Consider the following 21,394-nt stretch of genomic DNA (forward strand, 5'->3'; position numbering starts at 1 on the left):
TACCAAAATTATTTGTACGCAAAAAAAAGTCATCAGACGTTATTATATTATTGAAGGGACACCAGCATATAGTAGCTATGTTTTCTATAGTATTCTATATATCGGCAAAATTATTACCCCCCCTTCCCTCCCCCCCCCCGGTTCCTACGGTCATGTTATTAAGGTGAGATTGATCCAGTTCATATATATTGATTCAGATTTGCAACAAAGGTCAAGATAACTGTACCGGATTGAGAATGAAGAGAGTATTAACTACATTAAAGAAGAATATGAGCAATATATGACATGCAGTATTCAGTGTAAGAGCAGGGAACCTATATATACATATATATAGGTTCCTGGTAAGAGTAGTGTTTAAGGTGAATGTATTGTAATCTACCCACCCGGGATCTAATTAATTGCTTATTTCGGATACAGTTTGTTTATTTCTATTTCTTAAAATATCATGTAAGTTTCAATCATGGAATTACTCATAGATTACTTTAATGTTTAAGGATGTATTATCACAATCGGGTTCGACATTCGAATAAATATATACTCCGCCCCTCAAATTCTTAGATCCATTTGAAAATAATAAAAAATAATAAATGAAAGAATTCTGAAGAACTGTAAAGTGTTTGTTTAGTGTTTTGGCTCCCAACGATATCAAAGCATTTCTAAAGAATTTATTTATTTTCTTGAGTAAATTTTGTATATTTAAATAATAGTTTTACGGATCTGCGGATAAGTATCGAAAACGAGGCCTTCCTTAGCATTCCACAAACAAATCGGCTTCGACAAGGCTGACACCAAACTATTTTAACTATAATTTCAGAAGGTTGAGGAATTTAAAACTGCAAGCATGCAGTTGAAACATTTGAAAAATTTGCTACCACCACAGGTACGTTGTGTCAAAAATAAAAGACTTAGAATCTACAAGAAATCTTTATTTCAAGCGTATTCAAATCAACAGGTCCAGTACAATCAGTACATTTAGCTACGTAGCTAAAATTACCTACCGTAGCTTTATTTACCTACCTCAGGTAGATTTATTTAGCTATTTCAAGGCAACTTTTCACAATTTTGCCTTTTATTTTAAAAAGACAAAAAATCGCAAAAAAATGACTACTAATATTTATACTAGGGAAAAAGCAATCCAAAGCAGAGATAGTTTCAACATTGCTGCGTTTGAACACTTTTAAGGAAAGGATGTATTTCCATTGTTTGAGTAACTGTACACTACCTTGTGTGCGATGAGGCATGGATAAGTATGATTGCTTCTCATTGTGCTCATGTTAACCAGAACTGGTTTTCTTTGTCATTTCATTCAAGAAGTAGGCCCCTAACTGTTTTTTTCACAAATTAACTGCTGTATATAGCCCCAAAACTTTTAGAACTTTGATTGAAATTGCGCAGAAAAAGACACATCTCCAAGAGTGATTTTTCATGAATTGTTTTCAGATGAGTTCAAAGTTGAAAATGATTACTGCATCAAAGTGCAATTTTCTGCACTTTTTGGAAAAAAATCTAATTCAAGAAATAAGTTTGATTTAGTAGCTAAATAAAGCTACTTCAGGTAGGTAAATAAAGCTATGTAGGTAATTCAAGCTACGTAGCTAAATCTAGTGATTGTACCAGACCTGATCAACATGTCCCTAGATCATCCGTATTTCTGAGAATTTGCCAAATTTTGAGGTTGTTTACTTTATATTTAATTTTGTTAAACAATGTAAGCTCTAAAATTCATTAAAAGTCTGTTCCAATTAACAAAAAAGATTTCATTTATCATGTTCAGATCTCTTGATTTAGCTATATAGCTTTATTAAGCTATTCAAAATGGCTTGATAAAGCTATTTTTATGCAGTTGTTCACAAATATGTTTTTCGTAAGGAATAGACGAAAAGTTGCAAGTACTATTCATATATACATGCTGAAAAAATAACACATTTAAGAAAAAAGTGTGATAAAATAGCTAAATCAAGCTTATCTTAATAAAGTTATATAGCTAAATCAGGCTATATAGCTAAATCAAAAGATTATGCCAGACCTGATGTTTATAAAAAAAAAAAACAAACTTTTTTCTTAAAAAAAACTTGTAGTGCTGTGTGTGACGTTTTGGGTAAATAAACATGGCGTTGAAGGGGTTGCCTATCCCAGTGTATACACCCGTGTTATAATGAAAACATATAGTTAGCAAGATAAATGACTGGTGGTAAATAGATCATCAGTATGAAGTTATCATAATGATCGACCTGTGCTTCAACAATATCATAATGACCTGTGCTTCAACAATTAAGATGATATGCAGCTAGTCCTCTTTTTTTTTGGGGGGGGGGGGGGGGGTTAAAGCATATGTTATTAAAAGCAGCAAATCAGTGATAAATTACAGATTGCATTTGTGAAATCGTCATGCTTGATTAGTATGTTGGACTTATGGCATAATTTCTTTTGATTGTAAGGATGGGGCAGCAAAGATATGTTGCATTGCTTGGGCTCCAAACAACCAAAAGATGGCAGTTTGCACATCAGACCGTGTTATCTTATTATTTGATGAACAAGGAGAAAAAAGAGATAAATTTTCCACAAAACCAGCAGATGCCAAGGTAAAATTGCCAATATATCATGAAAATCTCATTTTGTAATATAAATTCATATTGGTTTTAATCATTGCCTTAAGCATGTTAAGTACTAATGAGGATTGCATTGAGACTTCAAGTTTAACCAAGGGAAAATAAGAAATGAAAAACATAATGTTGCCATAAAAATCTTGCATTATGACACTCAGCCACTCGAGCCAACAGGTCTCTTGTTATATATTTTTTTTTTCACTTTTAAGCTTCTTAAAATACTGGTACGTAAAAGCTTGATACATTTATTTTTTTGTAATTGTCATTAAAGTATGGAAAAAGAAGCTACACTGTGAAAGGACTAGCCTTCTCTGGAGACTCTTCCAAAATTGCTGTGGGACAGACTGACAATATTATTTATGTCTACAAAATTGGAGAAGATTGGTAAGAACAGTGTAATCTATGTTTTTTTTCGGAAATATTCTAGTAAAAGTCAAAATTCCACATATTATTTAATATATTCTGACACGATACCTAAATTCTCACCACACTAATCAAAGTAATAGATTTATTGTTTTTATAACCAACATTTTTACCACACATCTTTCTGAAGTATTGATATCCACCACTGAAATTGCTTTAAGTTGAACATCTTTAAAACTGATAAGAAAGATCAAAATTATGGAACATAATGGATAAAAATTAAGCTAAATTAAAGAAATAAATTGTGTTTATGCTTAAATTTTACATGATCTTGCACATATATGTTTACTCATATAGATATCAAAATTAGATACAGGAGTATTGATATATATTACAGTATTTTTCACTCATAAACATTTGATTTCTTTTAAATTTGTGTTTTAACATACCGGTATTCCAATTCTCATTATCAGGGGAGAGAAGAAGGTAATCTGTAACAAGTTTGTACAACAGAGTGCTGTAACTTGCCTTATCTGGCCCCCTGATCAACCCATTGTGTTTGGACTGGCAGACGGCAAGGTAAAATGTACTCTATTTGTAATATAGCACGTATTGTAAATCAACATATATACGTAAATATTCCTACCTTTGTTTTAACAATTATTTATTTGATAATATTTATTGACTTGTATGAACTTAAACTGTTTTTAGGTTAGAGCTGCCAACACAAAGACGAACAAATCTTCTACCATTTATGGTACAGAATCTTATGTGGTTTCACTAGCTTCAAAGTAAGTCAGACATATGTTAAGAAATCCTCCCTGTATTGATGATATACAGTGTTTCCATTTTTTGTTATAACTGTAATATTTCCCCATTATTGATTAAAGTTCAGAAGATCTCATGAACTTTTTAGTTTTCTGTCCATCTTCCAGGGAATTATTTTGACAACTTAGCATTTCTGAAATTTCAAATGGAAGAATTTCTTCCAGAAATGATTATTTTAAAAATTCATAGAGCTGTAATTTACTAATAAATGGAATGAATTGTTTTCAGTCCCTCTGGTAAGGGTTTTTTGTCTGGCCATGCTGATGGTGCCATTGTGAGGTATTTCTTTGATGATGAAGGTTCTGGAGATTCTCAGGTACAGTGCAATTAAATAATATTATTTTTTTTAAAAATAGTTTTGCTTTTTTTCCCCATACATGCCTATCTGATTAAAAATTATCATTGAGTGTGTACATGTATGCAAATCTGAGTGTGTACATGTATGCAAATTGCATCTTTATACAGCTTTAGTGTTGATAATGAATAGTCGTGTCATCTTTGTTTTTCAGGGTAAGATAAGCACACACCCATGTCCTCCATATGCATTGGCCTTTTCCCAGAATTCAATAGTGGCTGCTGGATGCGACAAGAGAATCATTGCTTATGGACGTGAAGGTCGTAGTTTCCAGCACTTTGATTACAGTCGAGAGGAAGATGAACATGAATTTACATGTGCTGTGTCCAGTCCAAGTGGACAGTCAATAGTTATTGGAAGTTTTGACAAGTAAGAGAAAAATAGAGAACTGCCAACATTACACGAAAAATTTGCATATTTAATGAGAATGGTTTGAGTAAATGCATATTAGTCAGCTAATCTAAAAATGTTAAATGCAAGAAGACCGTCAAAAATTTCATTCAACAAAAACCTTAATAAAGAATTTAACACTATTTTATCTTTACTAGTGTACTAGTTGTTACTGCTGGTGGCATTGATGAAAATAAATTGTTAATTTAACATCCACTGATCATTTCTCTGTAAAGGTTAAGGGTCCTGAATTGGAGCCCAAGGAGACAGATGTGGGATGAACCAAAGCTAAAGGAGATCCGTAATCTGTATACCATCACTGCCTTAGCATGGAAGAAAGATGGCTCCAGGGTTACTTGTGTAAGTAGTGTATATATACTTGATGGTTCATGTAGTTCAGTTTCATATCAGTCATTTATATGTCCAAAGTTTTATACAGTTCATACTAGGTGAATCTTTAAAAGCATACTTGCTGTAAATTCCTAAGTATAATTATATCCCCTGCTTGAAAAGCAGGGGGAGTATAATGATGGGGTGTCCATCTATCTTTACGTCTGTCTGTTATGCTTTGGGGTACCCTTCTCTTATCTTCCTTTACCACTGAATAAAGTTTAATGAGACTTTCACAGAATCTTTATTACATAATGCCATTGTGTACCTGGTTTTTTTACTTTTTTATTGGACACATATTTCAGGTTTCCCATAGAAAATCATGGACATTGCCATTATTTCTATGATATTGGGAAGTACCCATCTCTTATCTGCAGCTCCTCCCATCCCAATGAATGAAATATAATGATATGTTGACAGAATCTTTATTACATAGTGCCTGGCATTGTCCGCCTTGTACTTTACTTCATGATTGGACACATATTTTAAGTTTCTCACGACAAATCATGGACTCTGCCATTCTTTCTACATTATCGGGGGTACCCATTTCTTATCTGGGTACACATTTTCTCCTCCTATACTGCCAAATAAAATTTAATGATAATTTCACAGAATCTTTATTACACAGTGCTATTGTGCACCTCCTACTTTATATTTTGATAGGACAAATATTTGGGCTTACCCATAGCAAAAAATGGACTTTGCCATCATACTCGTATGGGAGCAGGGGTATCTTGCTCATGGTACCTCTAGTAGATAAATAATTTTGTTTTGTAAACAGGGCACCTTGTGTGGAGGAGTTGAAATTTTTGATTGTTGTCTGAAGAGAACCATCTACAAGAACAAGTTTGAAATGACCCATGTTGGACTCAGTCAGGTAAGATTAAGAGTTAATCCCCTTGAGAATATTTTAGCTTATTAAAAAAGTGTTCAAGGTTCAACTTGCTTAACTAGCATAAATTATATCAATGGAATGCAGTAATCATCAGAGCAAAAAGTTTCTATGCTTCCTTGAAGGTATGGTTAATACTGAATTGTAATGAATGGTTTCTTTCAAGGTGATTGTGAAAAATTTGTCCAGCGGTCAGAGAGTGGTGCTGAAATCTCACTATGGATACGAGATTGATGAAGTCCGTATCATGGGGAAGGATCGATACTTGGTGGCTCACACCTCAGACACTATCTTACTGGGAGACCTTGAGCAAAACAAGCTGAGTGAGGTATACTGAAACTGTGGCCTTATCTGCATCTCTTTTACTCTATTCTCTCACAATGAAGTTGGAGGGGAGATAGTGTTGTAGATGGTTGAGTGTGTGTGTAACAGCTATGTTAATTTATATTGGGATTGATGTGCTCTTTTGGGAGGGAATGTTCTTATTTGTGGTGCCCCTGTTTATTTTTAAGAACCATTTGAAATAGAATGAGTTGATTCTAGCTTTTAAGTGAAATATAAGTAAAGGGATTTGTTAATGTATTTACAAGGAAGAAGCAAATATTTTATTTCTCATTTCATGTTATTATTTTCAGATTCCATGGCAAGGCTCAGGAGGAAATGAGAAGTATTACTTTGACAATGAAAGTGTAAGTATATTTTTGATTATATGACTTTTTTCCCTTAAATTTTGTTATAATTAAATTACAGTACAATTAATTCTCAGTTAACCACTGCCTTTTGTAATTTAGAAATCTTGGCAGTATAACAATATTTTTATGGTAAAAGAATTGAGAGTACCTTTGTTTATATGCAAAATTGGAATGCATTTATATTTGAAGGTTTGCATGATCTTTAATGCGGGAGAGCTGGCCCTAATTGAGTACGGAGCCAATGAGGTGTTGGGGTGTGTGAGGACAGAGTTCATGAACCCCCACCTGATCAGTGTGAGGCTGAATGAGAGGAAACAGAGGGGTGTGGAGGATAACAAGAAGATTGCCTACTTACTGGATCTGAAGACCATCGCTATCAGTAATAATGTGTTCCTTTGTTGAAATTGAAACTGTCCAGTGAAATACTGTGGAATCATCATTGTTTGTGGATTTTGTGGGTCACTCTTACCACGAATTTACATTTTCATGAATGATAAATTTGTCAGCATGTTGGTTAATCAAATCTTCTGTACAATTTAGTTACCCACGAAATTATTTCCAGAAAATCAGTAAAATTTTGATTGTCAACAAACATTAACTTCCAAAACTAAAGTGATTCCACAGTATTTTATGTCTTTGATACACCTCAGATTTTAATTCCTCTATTACAAAAGATATGTCAGGGATGTACCTGCAAAGAAGAAAAATTAGTAGCAGATCTATTGGTTTCATTCTGTATTTTGAAAGACCATTGTACATGTACATGTTAAGATTTCTGTCATCTTTATTCTATCTACAGTGGACTTGGTAACAGGGATGACCCTTGGCCAGGTGAACCATGAGTCCAAGATTGACTGGTTAGAGGTAAGAATATGTGAAATTTACATAAATCTCTACTTTTAAAAGTAAATTGCTTAATGTTACTGATTATTAAGTACTGAAATTTTCAATCTGTTGAATTTTTTTTTTTCAATTTTATTTCAGTTGAATGAAACTGGTAGAAAGATCTTATTTAGAGACAAGAGAATGAGGGTTTGTATCAGATTCAGAAATTATTTAAGAAAATTGAAAAACAGTAAAATACTTAATTAATTACTTGTTAAATTAATTATATTCATCTGTAAATTTACAGTTGAACCTGTATGACATTGAGACACAACAAAGGACAACTATATTGAATTACTGTTCATATGTACAGGTGAGTGGGCCTTTTTTTTCCTTTCAAAAATTTGAAGATACCTACAAAAATATTTGAAAATTAATTTTATCCCCAATTTTGCTTCATTAACAGTGGGTACCAGGAAGTGATGTGGTTGTGGCCCAAAACAGAGGAAACCTGTGCATCTGGTACAATATTGATGCTCCAGAGAGAGTCACCATGTTTGCCATTAAGGTAAAAATAATTTTAAAAAGATGATAGTTTTACAATCCTGGGTAATGTTTAGACCTTACACTGCATCAGATAACAAAAAAAGAAAATGAGAGTTGAAATATTTGCTGATATCATTTTCATTTTATAAACAGGGAGACATTGTAGACCTGGAAAAGGCTGACGGTAAGACAGAGGTGGTGGTACAAGAGGGGGTACAGACCATCTCCTACACACTTGATGAGGGACTTATTGAGTTTGGGACAGCTATCGATGATGGGGATTATGAAAGGTGAGGGACAGGGTTTACTACAGATAAAACCCTGTCTGAATCTTTAAAAAGATGTATTATTTTATGAATAAATGCAATTGCTTACTGAATATGCATGTATGAGTCTAAGGGGTGCAACGATACACCAACCTCACGATACAATATGTATCACGGTATTCAGTTCACGATACGATACGTATCACGATACATGACAAGGTTAAGGAGTTTGTCATCATATTTTTTGAAACTTGACAGGGTTTTATCAAATGTTAATATTTTTTGATAATAATTAAAATATAAATTTTGTTAACTTGATTTGGATTGATAGGTAAATCTTTGAGTTGTGACAATATTCTAAACCAATGAAAACATTTACATGGAACTATGGTAGCCTGGATTCAAACTTGAGATATGACTTACAAAATGTATTTTTCCTCATAATATACCTTTTAAATTGGAATAAGTAAGGAAGACATTCATTCTCTTGTTCCTTTTATTTTCGTAAAAAACCATTTGTCATATTTCTCATGTTAACACATTCTAGTCAACAAAACAGCGAATTTTCATCGAAATAGATGTGTGATGAAATATTGTGTGCTACCATAGAATACTGTTAGATCTAAAGAGTTTATCACTTCTCTTAACATCTATAACTTTTAATTACATTAGGAATGAGATAAAACCCTTCACCCTGTTAAATATGAGGTCTCTGAAATGCAGGAGATGAGTTTGAGTGCGTTATCGTCGACCTCATGTTTTGCGTGGACACCATTTGAAATTGTAAATAAGGAAACAAAAGGGACAATTTGGAAAATTCTGGACCGATTGAACCGAACCGTGATATCAGTTTAGAGTATTGTGAATTGAACCATGGAAAAATATACCGCGATATACCGTCAAACGGTTTATCGTTGCACTCTTAATGAGTCTACATATAAACAATGCTATAAAATTTAAGAAATATGATGATTGATGCCTGTTTTGTTTTTTGGACAGAGCTGTGTCATTTTTGGAGACACTGGAGATGTCACCAGAGACTGAGGCCATGTGGAAAACTCTGAGCAAACTGGCCATGGAGGACAGAAGACTTCATATAGCAGAAAGGTGTCAATATATAGCATTACCTATGTAACTTCATATTTTTTCATCTAGAAATGATATTCAGTTACATTAATTCTTTTCAATATTTTTTCAGATGCTTTTCTGCTCTGGGTGACATTGCTAAAGCCCGCTACATGAAAGAGACCTTTAGACTTGCTGAGGAAATATCCAGGACAAAGGTAAGTGTACATTGAAGTTATAGTAATTTAAGATATTTGTTGCTGTCAGCCTCTGGATATAGAGAAACATTTGTGTGTTTGTGTTGTAGGGTGGGGATGGCTTCAACCATTACAGAGTTAGGGCAAGACTGGCCATAATGGACAAGAGGTTTAAAGAAGCAGAGAGTATATTTCTTGAACAGGTATGAAAATTAACAACCAGAAATCCTGCATGACTGTTCAAGTAACATATGTACATGTATGTACAAGTAGTGTAGATACCACTGACGACTTTATTTTTTTCCCTTGTATTTTCAGAATCATGTAGATGAAGCTATGGAAATGTACCAAGAGATGCACATGTGGGATGAAGCCATTGAAGTTGCTGAAGCCAAAGTCAGTTTCCAAATTAAGTTTTATGAATTGAATTGATAAGCAAAGACATTCTGGATTTTGCATGTTTTGGAAATAACTTGTTTATCTTATACAGGTTGTGAACAATTTTGAAATGTGATATTATTTTAATAGATGCATCCGGAGCTAGAGAATCTACAGAGGAGTTATTATCAGTGGTTGATAAACACAGGACAGGAGGAGGCCGCTGGAGAGGTCAGGGGTCATATATTTTATTGTGAACTGGTGTAAAGAAATGACGGATGACTCTTTGTAGTAGTGTTTTCATTTTTGAAGATTATATGAAATGGTTGTAGAATGTAGCAAGCTAATTTAAAAGGAAGGTGTCACCTTTATGAAATAGTTAACCTGTGTTTCTTGCTTTACAGCTTAAAGAAAGAGAAGAAGATTACCTGGCAGCCATTAACCTGTATATGAAGGCTGGTCTGCCTGCCAGGGCTGCACGGCTAGCCACAAGTAGAGAAGTCAGTGAAAACGTTACAGTGTATTCAAGATAAACAAGCGTGTATTCTGTTGAATTTACTGTTTGTCATAAATTTCTTCATGTCTTGTTTTTTTTTTGGCAGGAGCTTATGTCAAATTCAGAGTTGATTTCAAGAATTGCCTCAGCTTTAATCAAAGGAGAGCTGTATGAAAGGGTAGGTACAGGTACTAAGTGAAAATGAAAAAGAAATTAATGATAATTGTGTGACCATCAAGCTCATGGGCTTTTTTTTTGTTTTGTTCAAATAGGCTGGTGACATGTATGAAAAAATCAAGGACACAGCCAGGGCTATGGAGTGCTTCAAAAAAGGGCATGCCTTCCGCAGAGGTAAAATTTGATATTTTTTTTGGTGCATTTGATACTTACATATCAGAAAAATTGCATCCAAAACTCTGTATCTTGTATACTTATGATGTTGTTTTGACTTAAAGCTGTGGATTTGGCTCGCTATGCTTTCCCAGCAGAAGTTGTTAAGCTTGAAGAACAATGGGGAGACTATTTGTCCTCCCAGAAACAGCTGGATGCTGCCATCAATCACTATATAGAAGCCGGGTAAGCTAAATAGTCCTGTGATCCAGAAAATCCAAATCTTTTATGTCAAATTAAATATTATGCTATATGCCATGTGTGCAAGCCAATGACTTTGGTCAGCTATGAAAGAGAAGCAAGATTCTTTATAGCTGAAAGTGTTCTTTTGTACCTGATTCTTTAAATACATGTAATCAAAATCAGCACTTCTAATAAATCAGATATAAAGTATATATTGAAATGTTTCTCTCAGGGCAACAACTAAAGCTGTAGAAGCTGCCATTCATTCTCGACAATGGCTTAAGGCTGTACAGATTCTGGAAATACAGGACTCCTCCATGTCTGCCAAATACTACAAACAGATCGCAGATCACTATGCCTCCATTGGTGAATATGAGGTATGTGTTTAAATACTTTTCACTTTGTCATGTTTGATTTTATAGCATAAAGGTTTTAATAATCTACCAATGCTTTAAAAAATGTCTAGTTTTGGTTATTAAGCTTGGAACATAGTTAATAACAGTTGACTTAAATTCCAAATTAAGAATTTATAGAAATCTCAAGGCTTGTGTTTTAATCATTAGAAAGCAGAGCAGTACTATGTAGAGGCTGGCTGTACTAGGGAAGCTGTGGATATGTATAACAATGCTGGAAAATGGGAAATGGCACACAAGGTAAAGGACTTAAAATTAATGAGTCTTAGTAAAAAAAAAAACAAAACAAAAAAAAAACTAGCATTGCTTTTAAAACCAGCTGATGTGATTCTTTTGAATTTTATTTTATTTTTGCAGCAGTTTTAGTAGTGGGTACTTAAAATCTATGTTTATGATATTTTAATGTAGTTGGCGTCTACCTACATGAAATCAGATGATGTCTCCACACTGTACATTTCACAAGCACGTCAACTGGAAAGCCAGGCCAAGTTCAAAGAGGCTGAAAGGTTTGATTAATATGCAGAGATCTGAGGCACTGAGCTGCAAAACATTTCAGTAACACTGTGCAGTACACACAACCATACTGTTATTTAAAGTAGTATTTTGAGTTATAAATATTGCATGAAGGAGATATTAGCATGATAAAATCAAATTTATTGTGTATTCATCAAATGACACATATTGAATCTAGAAGCATCAATTGACTATCTGTAATGCTGATTGTCCTAATTTCAGGTTGTATGTAGCAGTTCAAGAGCCTGACCTTGCTATCACTATGTATAAGAAACATAAGATGTATGGGGACATGATCAGACTGGTGAAGGTCCATCACCCAGACCTTGTCCAGGACACACACTTGCATCTGGCCAGGGTAAGGATATAGGGATCAAAAGTCAAGAATATAGGAAAATCGGAGATTATAATAAAATGAAAGCAATGACCAAAGAGTGGTTTATTATCAAAATAAGTTGTTATAATGTGTAGATACATGTAAACTTCTAAAAATTTGTATTGTCTTATTAAAAAAATAAGAATTTACAATGTTCCTGATTGACAAACATTTACATGTATATGCAACATAAAATGTTTTTTTTTCTCTTAATATGTGCATTCGTAATATATTTCCATAAATACATGTTATAAAACTGGTATTACTATAACCAACAGGAGCTGGAATCGGAGGGAAATCTACGACAGGCAGAGCATCACTTCCTAGAGGCTGGGGATTGGAAGGCCGCTGTTAACATGTACCGGTCACAGGATATGTGGGAGGAGGCACATAGGGTGAGGGGATATCCTGCTACCTTGTACATTTATACTGTATACAGGGTCATTTTTGCCCTGTGTTATTTTTGCCTTTTCACACTTAAATTAGCCTACATGCAACGAAGGTGAAAGACACGGAAATGAAATTTCCCTGTATACAGTATTTTAACTGGAAGTTGCCTCAGTATTAAAGAGTATGAAATAGGAATAAGAGTACCTCATATCTGAACTGGAGTATGTTGCAATTTGCAAATATGTTGCAATTACAAAGAGTATGGAAAATGTTGTAATTGCAAGTAGTATGAAATAGGGACACCAATGAGACCTCTTATCTGTACTGGAAGATGTCTCAATTTCAAAGAGTATGAAACTGAAAAATTGGGTAAATGATACTTTTTTATAATTAGGTTGCTAAGAATAGTGGAGGAGCCACTGCAGCCAAACAAGTTGCCTATTTGTGGGCTAAGAGTCTGGGTGGAGATTCTGCTGTCAAACTTCTGGCTAAATTTGGTCTGGTAGATGCTGCCATTGAGTATGCCTCCGAGAACTGGTGAGTGTACAATACTTTGAGAATTCAAATGAAATGTCATTGGCTTGTCAATTAATCCTTAAATTATATGTTGCCTAAACAAATTTCTTACATAGTTTCACTTAAAATTTTTCATTAGTTTACTATGGTTTCTATGGTTTTGCTTCAATTTTTTTCTTTTATAAGTTTTATTGTAAAATTTTTATGATTTTACTGTAAATTTCACCCGAACATTTATTTTAAATTTTGAATGGTTTACCTTAAACTTTTAAATGATTTTGCTCAAAAATTTCACCCTATTAATCTTTAGAAAGTTATTGTGTATTTCAATGTTTAAATGTTAATCTCTGAAATATTGTATAGTCATGTGAAGTTGTTTAAATGCTGCCTGTTTTTATTTCAGTGCCTTTGACTTTGCTTTTGAGCTGGCACGTTTGGCTAACAAGAACAAACTCCCAGAGATCCATCTGAAGCATGCCATGTACCTGGAGGATGAAGGAAGGTTCCATGAGGCAGAGGCAGAATTCATCAAGGCAGGAAAACCAAAGGAGGCAGTTCTTATGTAAGATCATTCAAAGAAGGTTCATAGATAAATGTATACATGTTTATGCATATTCTTCAAGTCAGATATGCCTGCTGAAGATCAATCCTTGTAAATTCAATTCCTGTAAGGCTCACATATGCACTTAAAAAGAAATTAAATTTTTATGTTGGAAGGTGAGATATATCTAAATGTTTGCTGTACTGTAATTTTTACCTATCCAGGTATGTCCATAACCAGGACTGGGACTCAGCCCAGCGAGTTGCTGAGCAGAGTGACCCAGACTCGGTGGCTGATGTCCTCGTAGGACAGGCTCGATTTGCCTTTGAGGAGAAGGAGTATGCTAAGGCTGAATCTTATCTGCTGCGTGCCCAGAGACCAGAGCTGGCAGTCAAATACTATAAGGTACTGTTTATTTCCTTCAAGCAGAAATTCTGCAGGAATATTTATGTACATGTAAATGCATTCTATAGATTTTTATGTTTGAAAAAATATTGCATAAAAACAGCCATTTTCTATATTTACAATTTTAACTTTTCATATGATTTAAACCATGCAGGAAAGGAACTTTTTATTTGTCAGGTATACTCTGCTAATGAAGCAGATGTTATGATTTTGAAATCTAGGTCAATCATGGAATTAGCTGCAACCTAAAGGAAAGAGTTTCACAACTTTAATACTTTAATATCTAATGTTGCAGGAATCTGGCATGTGGCAAGATGCTCTAAGAGTATGCAAAGAATATATTCCCCACAAATTACAACACTTACAAGATGAATATGAACGAGAAATGGCTGACAAAGGAGGTCAGAGGTAAGACTATCCTCTCTCAGCACTTCATTAAGGAGTTGTCTAAACTTGAGGTTTTAGTGTATAGATGTTCAGATAACTGGGACATTTTGTAATCATTTCAGTGGAATTGAGGCTATGGTACGACAGGCCCGGGAATGGGAATCATCAGGGGAATATGCCAGGGCAGTAGAATGCTACCTTAAAGTAACCACAAATCTGACAGATGATAGGAATGTTTTAGAGAAGTGCTGGATGAAGGTAAATCAAATTGACTGGAATTAACTAAGAAACATTAAAATTAAAAAAGAGGTTGGCAATTGGTTGATACATTGTTCCCTGGTTGGATACATAAATACTTGTTTTGACAACAGGCTGGAGATTTAGCTGTCAAGTTCCTGGGTCAGGAGAAAGCTCAGACTGTGGCAGAAATAGCGGGACCAAGACTAGCTGAGATCAGGAAGTTTGAACCAGTTAGTGTTTAATCATTGTTAAAAAAGATTGAAACAAAATGTACATGTACCTCCAAGATATAATAAATGCCCAGTTATTTTCCAGTAGATTTTTGAATTTTTCATCCTACAAATAAGTTCTCTGTAGAATTGAGCAGCAAGAGCAAATTCCAATATTTTGACTTAATTAAGTTTTACTGTGTTGTGAATTTAGGCTGCAGAGCTATACCTGAATGTGGACTTGATTAAAGATGCCATTGACATGTTTATTGCTGCAGAAGAATGGAATAAAGCTAAGAGGGTGGCCAAGGAGTTGGAACCAAGGTTTGTCTCTGTGGTCAGTTATGTAATCTATAAAAGAACAATGCAAAATTGATTATTTTAAATATTGGTATGTCGGCATGCAGGAAAGTTTTTTTTTGAGAAAGAAACATACATGTACATCAGTATACTGAAATTTTGAAATATTCAGTAGTTTTTTTTTTTGTTTTTTGTTTGCTCAAGATAAATGTATTTGTTTAACTCTTTGAACTGCCATTTTTCAGATTGGAAGCTTATGTTGATGAACGCTATAAAGACAGTCTCAAAAACCAAGGAAAGGCTGAACAGGTACATGTATATTATATATTATTGGTATTAAATTTTCCAACATGAAATAAAATTAACTGCAGCTTTGGATCTATACAAGTTGCCCTCAATGCTGATTTTAACTTCATTCTAGCTTGCTAGTGTGGATGTGGTGGGTGCTTTGGATATGTATATTGAGAAAGGAGAATGGGAGAAATGTCTGGAAACTGCAGCACAACAGGTAGATTTGTGAAATAGTAAAAAATTCCACTGTAATCTTTTTTTTTTAAGTCTATGAGAAAAAGCTTTGTATATGGATGTCATAAAGTTTCTATTCTCATGCAGTGTCTAATTTTTTTTTTTATTCAGAATACAAAAGTTCTGCATAAGTATGCTGCACTGTATGCCACACATCTGATTAAAAATAATGACAGTCGTAAAGCTCTGGAAGTTTATGCCAAGTATGGGGCACCTGCTAATGCTCAGGTATGTCTTTGACAATTATCAGCATCATAAGAAACATTCAGGGTAATATAAATTGAATAAAAATGTATAGATGTATTATGCTTAGAGCATACATTTTTAAGTAAAAGAAATCCATAAATATATGAAAGGAAACTTGTCAAAAAGATGAAACAAAAAACAAAACAGATAAACTAATCTGATGATTGAACTTGAGATTTTGACCAAAATCCTTTATGCATGTTAGTGGAAGATAATCACATGGACTTGTAATAATATTCAGTTGGTTTTCTTCATTTCTGTTATAGAATTTTAACATTTACAAGAGGATATTTAGTGACCTTGTAAGCATGAGAGGATTAAACAAACCCGATGCCTACCACACTTGGGGAGAACTGAGAGATGTTTTGTATGACTTGGTAAGAACCCAGAGTTCTATCAAATTTACTAAAATCTTATGGATTACATAAAATGAATTTGTCTAATTTCAATAGCTGATACAGATCTTTTCCTCAAATGTTTTATTTCTTTCTTTCCTTCAATAATATCTATTTAAATGCGTAGTAGTTTTATTTCGAAGAATTAAATGTTTTTTTTTTGGTTTAAAAAAGAAAATAGTAAAAGAGAAAATGTTTTGATCTTTGTCTCTTCATTTTTCTGTAATTTGACTTTTTTTCTGCAGTGTGATAACATAAGTAAGGGGTCAGATGCTAATTCCCCACAACATGCCGAGTTTGAATCCCTGTTGCTGATTGCTCATTACTATGCCAACCGTTCAGCATTCCAGCCACACAAATCTCTGGAAGAGTTGGCAACAAAGCTGGCAATCAGTTTACTGAGGCACACTGATATAATCCCAGCTGACAAAGCTTTCTATGAGGCCGGAATGATGTGCAGGGTATTAATTACAAGTTATCATTTTTTAGGATTGCCCAAAATACTGCACATAAAACAAAATAAAAGTTATGTCAGCCTTCCAAATAATTCCTGCAAGTACTTTTGCATTTAAATATCTTTGAAGTTTTGACAATGCTTATTATAAATTACCGGGTATTTGCAAAAATTCACTTCCAGATAAGCATACAGTATTCATCTTTTTTGAATGTTTGCTTTTGTAGAGTGTGGGTTGGGAGAATGCAGCCTTTGTTTTCTTGAATAGATACTTGGACATTTCAGAGGTAAGCAGTTTTCAAGCCTAGTTATTGAAAGGAATTTGGCAATCATCTATGTATATATTCATGTACATGTACAAAATAACGGAATGGGAAATATGAATAGTAATGTTTCAGTTGAATTCATATTCTTATTTCTCTAGGCTATAGAGGAAGGTTCTCTAGACATGTTAGATCACAGTGACTTCCAGGACACTGACATTCCATTTGAAATCCCACTTCCAGAAAAGCCGTATTTAACTGTAAGTCATGGTTAATTTTTAGAAAATCTGCAGTTTATCTCTTTTTCTAGATATCTAACTCAGCATACCATCTGTCAGAAATGATTTCTGTCTGCATAGAAAAAAAATTATATATATATATATATATAGAGAGAGAGAGAGAGAGAGAGAGAGAGTAGAAATAATAATTACACACTCACTCCATAGATTATAGAAATAAAAAAGAAAATGACATGAATACATATAAACCACTCAAACAGTGTGGAGTTGCTCTGTCAAGTGTATTAAAGCACCATGTAAAATGTTTTCAGAGCCAGCAACATGAGGAGGTAAAAGAGTGGGTGTTAGCTGTCTCCATGGACCAGAAGGTGGAACAAGTCTTACCCAGAGATGAACGTAACTGCTACGAGGCATCCTTGATTGCTCCAGACACAGGAATTCGCTCCCCACCATGTGTTGTCACAGGTGAGAACCACACATCCACCCGACCCCTCAAAATTTTCTCTCCACCATGTGTTATCATAAATTACATGTAGGAGAATACATACAGTTTTTATAAATGTTGTGTATAGGAATACATGTACCATTAAAAAAAAATTCAATTGCATTGTAGAAGAAATCACTACATCCACACTGATATTCCATTGTTAAGAAAAAAGTTATCTGCATGCTCTGGCTGCATGAGCAATTGTAGAATTAAGACATCGGGTATATTTAGAATTACATAATTAAAATGTGTCTCCCTTATCAATTTGTGCTTTGCATTGTAGAATCATTTACAATGTTCATTTATTAGAGCTAATTTTTCTCAGATTGTTAAAATTTTACAATTTCAATATTTCAGTACCTAATCACATATACATGTATAAATGTTTTAAAAAGAGAATTTTTGTCAGGAAATTTTCTTTTTTTCTTTATTTGCTCAGGTTTTAGGATCATTGGACAGGATCACTCCAAGATTTGCTTCTTATTCATCCATTAAATGCTAAGGACAAAAGAGACAATTGTGTCATTGATAAAGACTGAATTTCATCAACATTTTTCATACATTTTTGCAGGGTATCCAGTATTGAAAACTCCAATGGAATTCAAACGACCAGGCAAGGTAGCCAACAAGGATGATTGGAACAAAATTATAATGGCTGCAAAGGTATTTTAATCTTCTGGTGTTCTTCTGAGTTCCTTCATTTTTATACCCCTACCAAATCAAAGTTGTGGGGGGAATATAGGAGTCATCTGTCCAGCAGTATATCTGTAGATGATTTGCATATTGTATTATCCTGTGTCCAGTTCTGAATTAAATAATAAACCTAAGCAATGTTATTACCAAGATGGCTTCTAGAGCAATGTAATAATTCAGGTATGTGCAGATCACATGAGATGTATTGATCATCAAAGGTTCACAAATTGTATTGTGTGTAATTTACAGACTTACTGTATTAGCATAGTGTGATTAATGCTTTGGATGCTGCATCTGACCTACGGTACATTTTTAGCTTTAATAACTTTCATTAGATTAAGCTTTATAGTCTGTTCTCAGCTTATCATAAGTGACATCTAAATAAAACTTGAAAATACACATCTATTGTGCATAGGTGGATGTTTAGTCTTAAGCTTGCATGAGATGCTATATCTGACCTACACTTGACTGTATCCTCCTAGAGTCAGAATTTAAGTATGTTTCTGGCTCATTACAAGTGGTATCCAAAGTAAACTCGCAAGTATTGTGCATTTGTGGATGTTTACTCTTTTTCCCTACATGAGATGCTGTATCTAAGCTACATTTTACATTGACAGAATCCTTTAATATCATATGGTATTCAAGCCAAACTTTAAGCATTGTGAATCAATGGATGCTTTATTTAGGCATGCATGTTAACTTCATTCCGTACTTGAGTGACTTGCTAAGTATAGCGTTTTGGCCTCTCTTTGCTTGTTATAGGAGATAACACAAACTTGACATGCACACATAATATGTATAGATATAATTTGTCTTAAATTTAGATGTTATATCTGATATAAAATTTCTGCTCGAGTTACTTTTGTTAAGGATTAAGGAAAAGTGTTTAGGTGGGTTATAATAATGACAAACGAATTGCAAACCAAACTCGCACCCAGTGTAATTTTAAAATCTTTGATTGGATGCCACATCTGATTAATAATTTACTCTTCTTCACCACAGGGTATGTTTCAAATGTACCGACTTTAATTAATTGCATTACAAACTTAATGAGTTTGATCATGAATGAGTTTTCATCTTTACATTATTTGAGATGCATCATGTTTTACTTCTGCTCCAGCTGGGATGTCGGTCTCATAAGAACTCCTCCAGTTTAATACATTTCTTCTTTTATTTTGAAATGGGGATAGAGATGGTTACATTTTTATGACAATGTAAATTAAATTGTATGTTGCTTTAAATAAGTTTTCTGTATTTTTCAGGTTTCTCACAGTCCGGAGTTGAATGACATTTTGAAGTTTATTGGAGTCTGGTGTGGCTCCACTCCCAATCCAAGCTATTCATTCCAGTAAACTACTGGATCCACTCCCAAACCAAACCACTTGTAGTGCTGTTTTAGATCTGATATTTGTTATTGTTGAGACAATTGTTCATTTGACTGTGATGTTTACTGTATCCGTCCTTAAGAAATAACTTTCTCTATTCAGAATTCAGTGTTATTTATTGTAATAAGTGTAGAGGCTGAATAAAAATTTGAAATATAGAAGAATAGCTGTTGTCAATCTTTGTCTTGATCAGCTATTTTTAGAGAAATGTCCCTCTCATAAAAAAAAGTCCAAAATGTTTGAAATAATTTCATGAATTCTTAATTATTTAAAGATATTCCTATAAATCATATTACAACTCAGGTTTATTTTGATTATCACAACATGAACATCTGCTAGGGGCAGAAGACATTTTAGTGGAATTGCAAAAGGTGTGAATGGACATTTTAGAAGATCTATAGGACCTTTTTAAGTGGAAGAAAAAAAATGGATACCTGTAAAAATTCAATGGGCATTTAGTGATTTTTTTTTCACAAGTAAATTTAATTCATTTTAAAGATTCAATGTAAAATCAGCAAATATTGACCAATTAATTACTAAGTTATCAATTCTAACGAAGACTTCAATGGCACAGGTAAAATCAAAACTCAACTCATAAATATGAACAGGAAAGTGCACGAGAACACACAATTTACATTAATTACAATTGAGCAACTGATATAATAAATGTTGTACATGTAATAGACAAGAAACTTATTAAAATTATGATAAAATCTCTCTGTACAATAGTAATGTAAAACTTTTATTTGATATTTCACGGATTCGTATTTAATAGATGTTAAAATATACTCAGACCTGTCATTTAGTAAACACATACTGCTTCACGGAAAAAAAAGCCTTTAAATTTTCATAGAGCAAGATTGCCAGGAACAAAATAAACTAAAAATATTCAAAAAATCAAACGGAGAGTAAAACAAGGTAAGATTTTAGAATTCGATACAACATGACGAAATCTTTACAAACTCCAGTATACCAGGCTGTAATCATGAAACAATTCAAGTCAAAATCTCTATCCTGTCCTGAAATGTTACAGATGTCAGTTTGAAATAAAAAGCATTTCAAGATGGAATTATCAAAGTGTAATCTCTTAAATGTTCATTCGCAGATCTAAGGAGGGAAGGGGGGGTTCAGACCCCTCCCCCCGGAATTTGCAGAGTTACCAAAAGTATATACTGAAGCAAATAAAAAAAATGACTTTGCCCCCCCCCCCCCCCCCCCTTTAGAAAATGTGGACTCCCCACCACCACATATAGTTTTTTTTTTTCATGTTTGGGAAAGGACTTTATTATTTTTTTTATTGTTTTTGTTGTTGTATTTTTTTTTTTGGTTTGTCTAGAAATTTCTGGATTGGAAATTTTTTTTGACTGGGTTGGACTTCTCCCTGTAAAAATTCCATTATCTGCGCCTGAATGTAAGACATCTTTCAGATGATTGAACTCATGCGCGGATCCACTTTGCCTCTAAACTTGATTGACTTTGAAGGGTATGATAAAAAAAGCCAGTCTTTTCATTACTTAATTAAAGAAAATTCTCAATATCTTTGTTACAAATGTAG

General features: G+C 33.7%; 1 protein-coding gene across 1 annotated transcript; it reads left to right on the top strand.

Annotated features, from left to right (window-relative positions):
* Window positions 1-790: 790 nt before the first annotated feature.
* Window positions 791-20,002, top strand: LOC133177125 (intraflagellar transport protein 172 homolog). The gene is made up of 48 exons (XM_061312223.1): window positions 791-880; window positions 2,439-2,582; window positions 2,878-2,990; window positions 3,443-3,548; window positions 3,681-3,760; window positions 4,026-4,113; window positions 4,307-4,521; window positions 4,779-4,902; window positions 5,714-5,809; window positions 5,991-6,152; window positions 6,460-6,513; window positions 6,706-6,895; window positions 7,316-7,380; window positions 7,501-7,548; window positions 7,649-7,714; window positions 7,808-7,909; window positions 8,041-8,177; window positions 9,153-9,260; window positions 9,352-9,436; window positions 9,526-9,618; window positions 9,734-9,811; window positions 9,944-10,024; window positions 10,198-10,293; window positions 10,396-10,467; window positions 10,562-10,640; window positions 10,745-10,865; window positions 11,095-11,239; window positions 11,426-11,515; window positions 11,684-11,781; window positions 12,011-12,146; window positions 12,443-12,559; window positions 12,949-13,091; window positions 13,474-13,632; window positions 13,836-14,016; window positions 14,312-14,424; window positions 14,526-14,661; window positions 14,775-14,873; window positions 15,067-15,176; window positions 15,398-15,461; window positions 15,574-15,660; window positions 15,789-15,905; window positions 16,190-16,300; window positions 16,564-16,779; window positions 17,000-17,059; window positions 17,197-17,295; window positions 17,586-17,739; window positions 18,333-18,424; window positions 19,717-20,002. The coding sequence occupies exons 1-48, from the start codon at window positions 842-844 to the stop codon at window positions 19,804-19,806; spliced, it is 5,259 nt and encodes a 1,752-aa protein (XP_061168207.1). The 5' UTR covers window positions 791-841; the 3' UTR covers window positions 19,807-20,002.
* The last annotated feature ends 1,392 nt before the right edge of the window (window positions 20,003-21,394 follow it).

This window comes from Saccostrea echinata, unplaced genomic scaffold, assembly GCF_033153115.1.
Source record: "Saccostrea echinata isolate AGI-Se365-2 ecotype Australia unplaced genomic scaffold, CSIRO_AGI_Sech_v1 ptg000086l, whole genome shotgun sequence".
In the NCBI taxonomy this organism is placed as follows: Eukaryota; Metazoa; Mollusca; class Bivalvia; order Ostreida; family Ostreidae; genus Saccostrea; species Saccostrea echinata.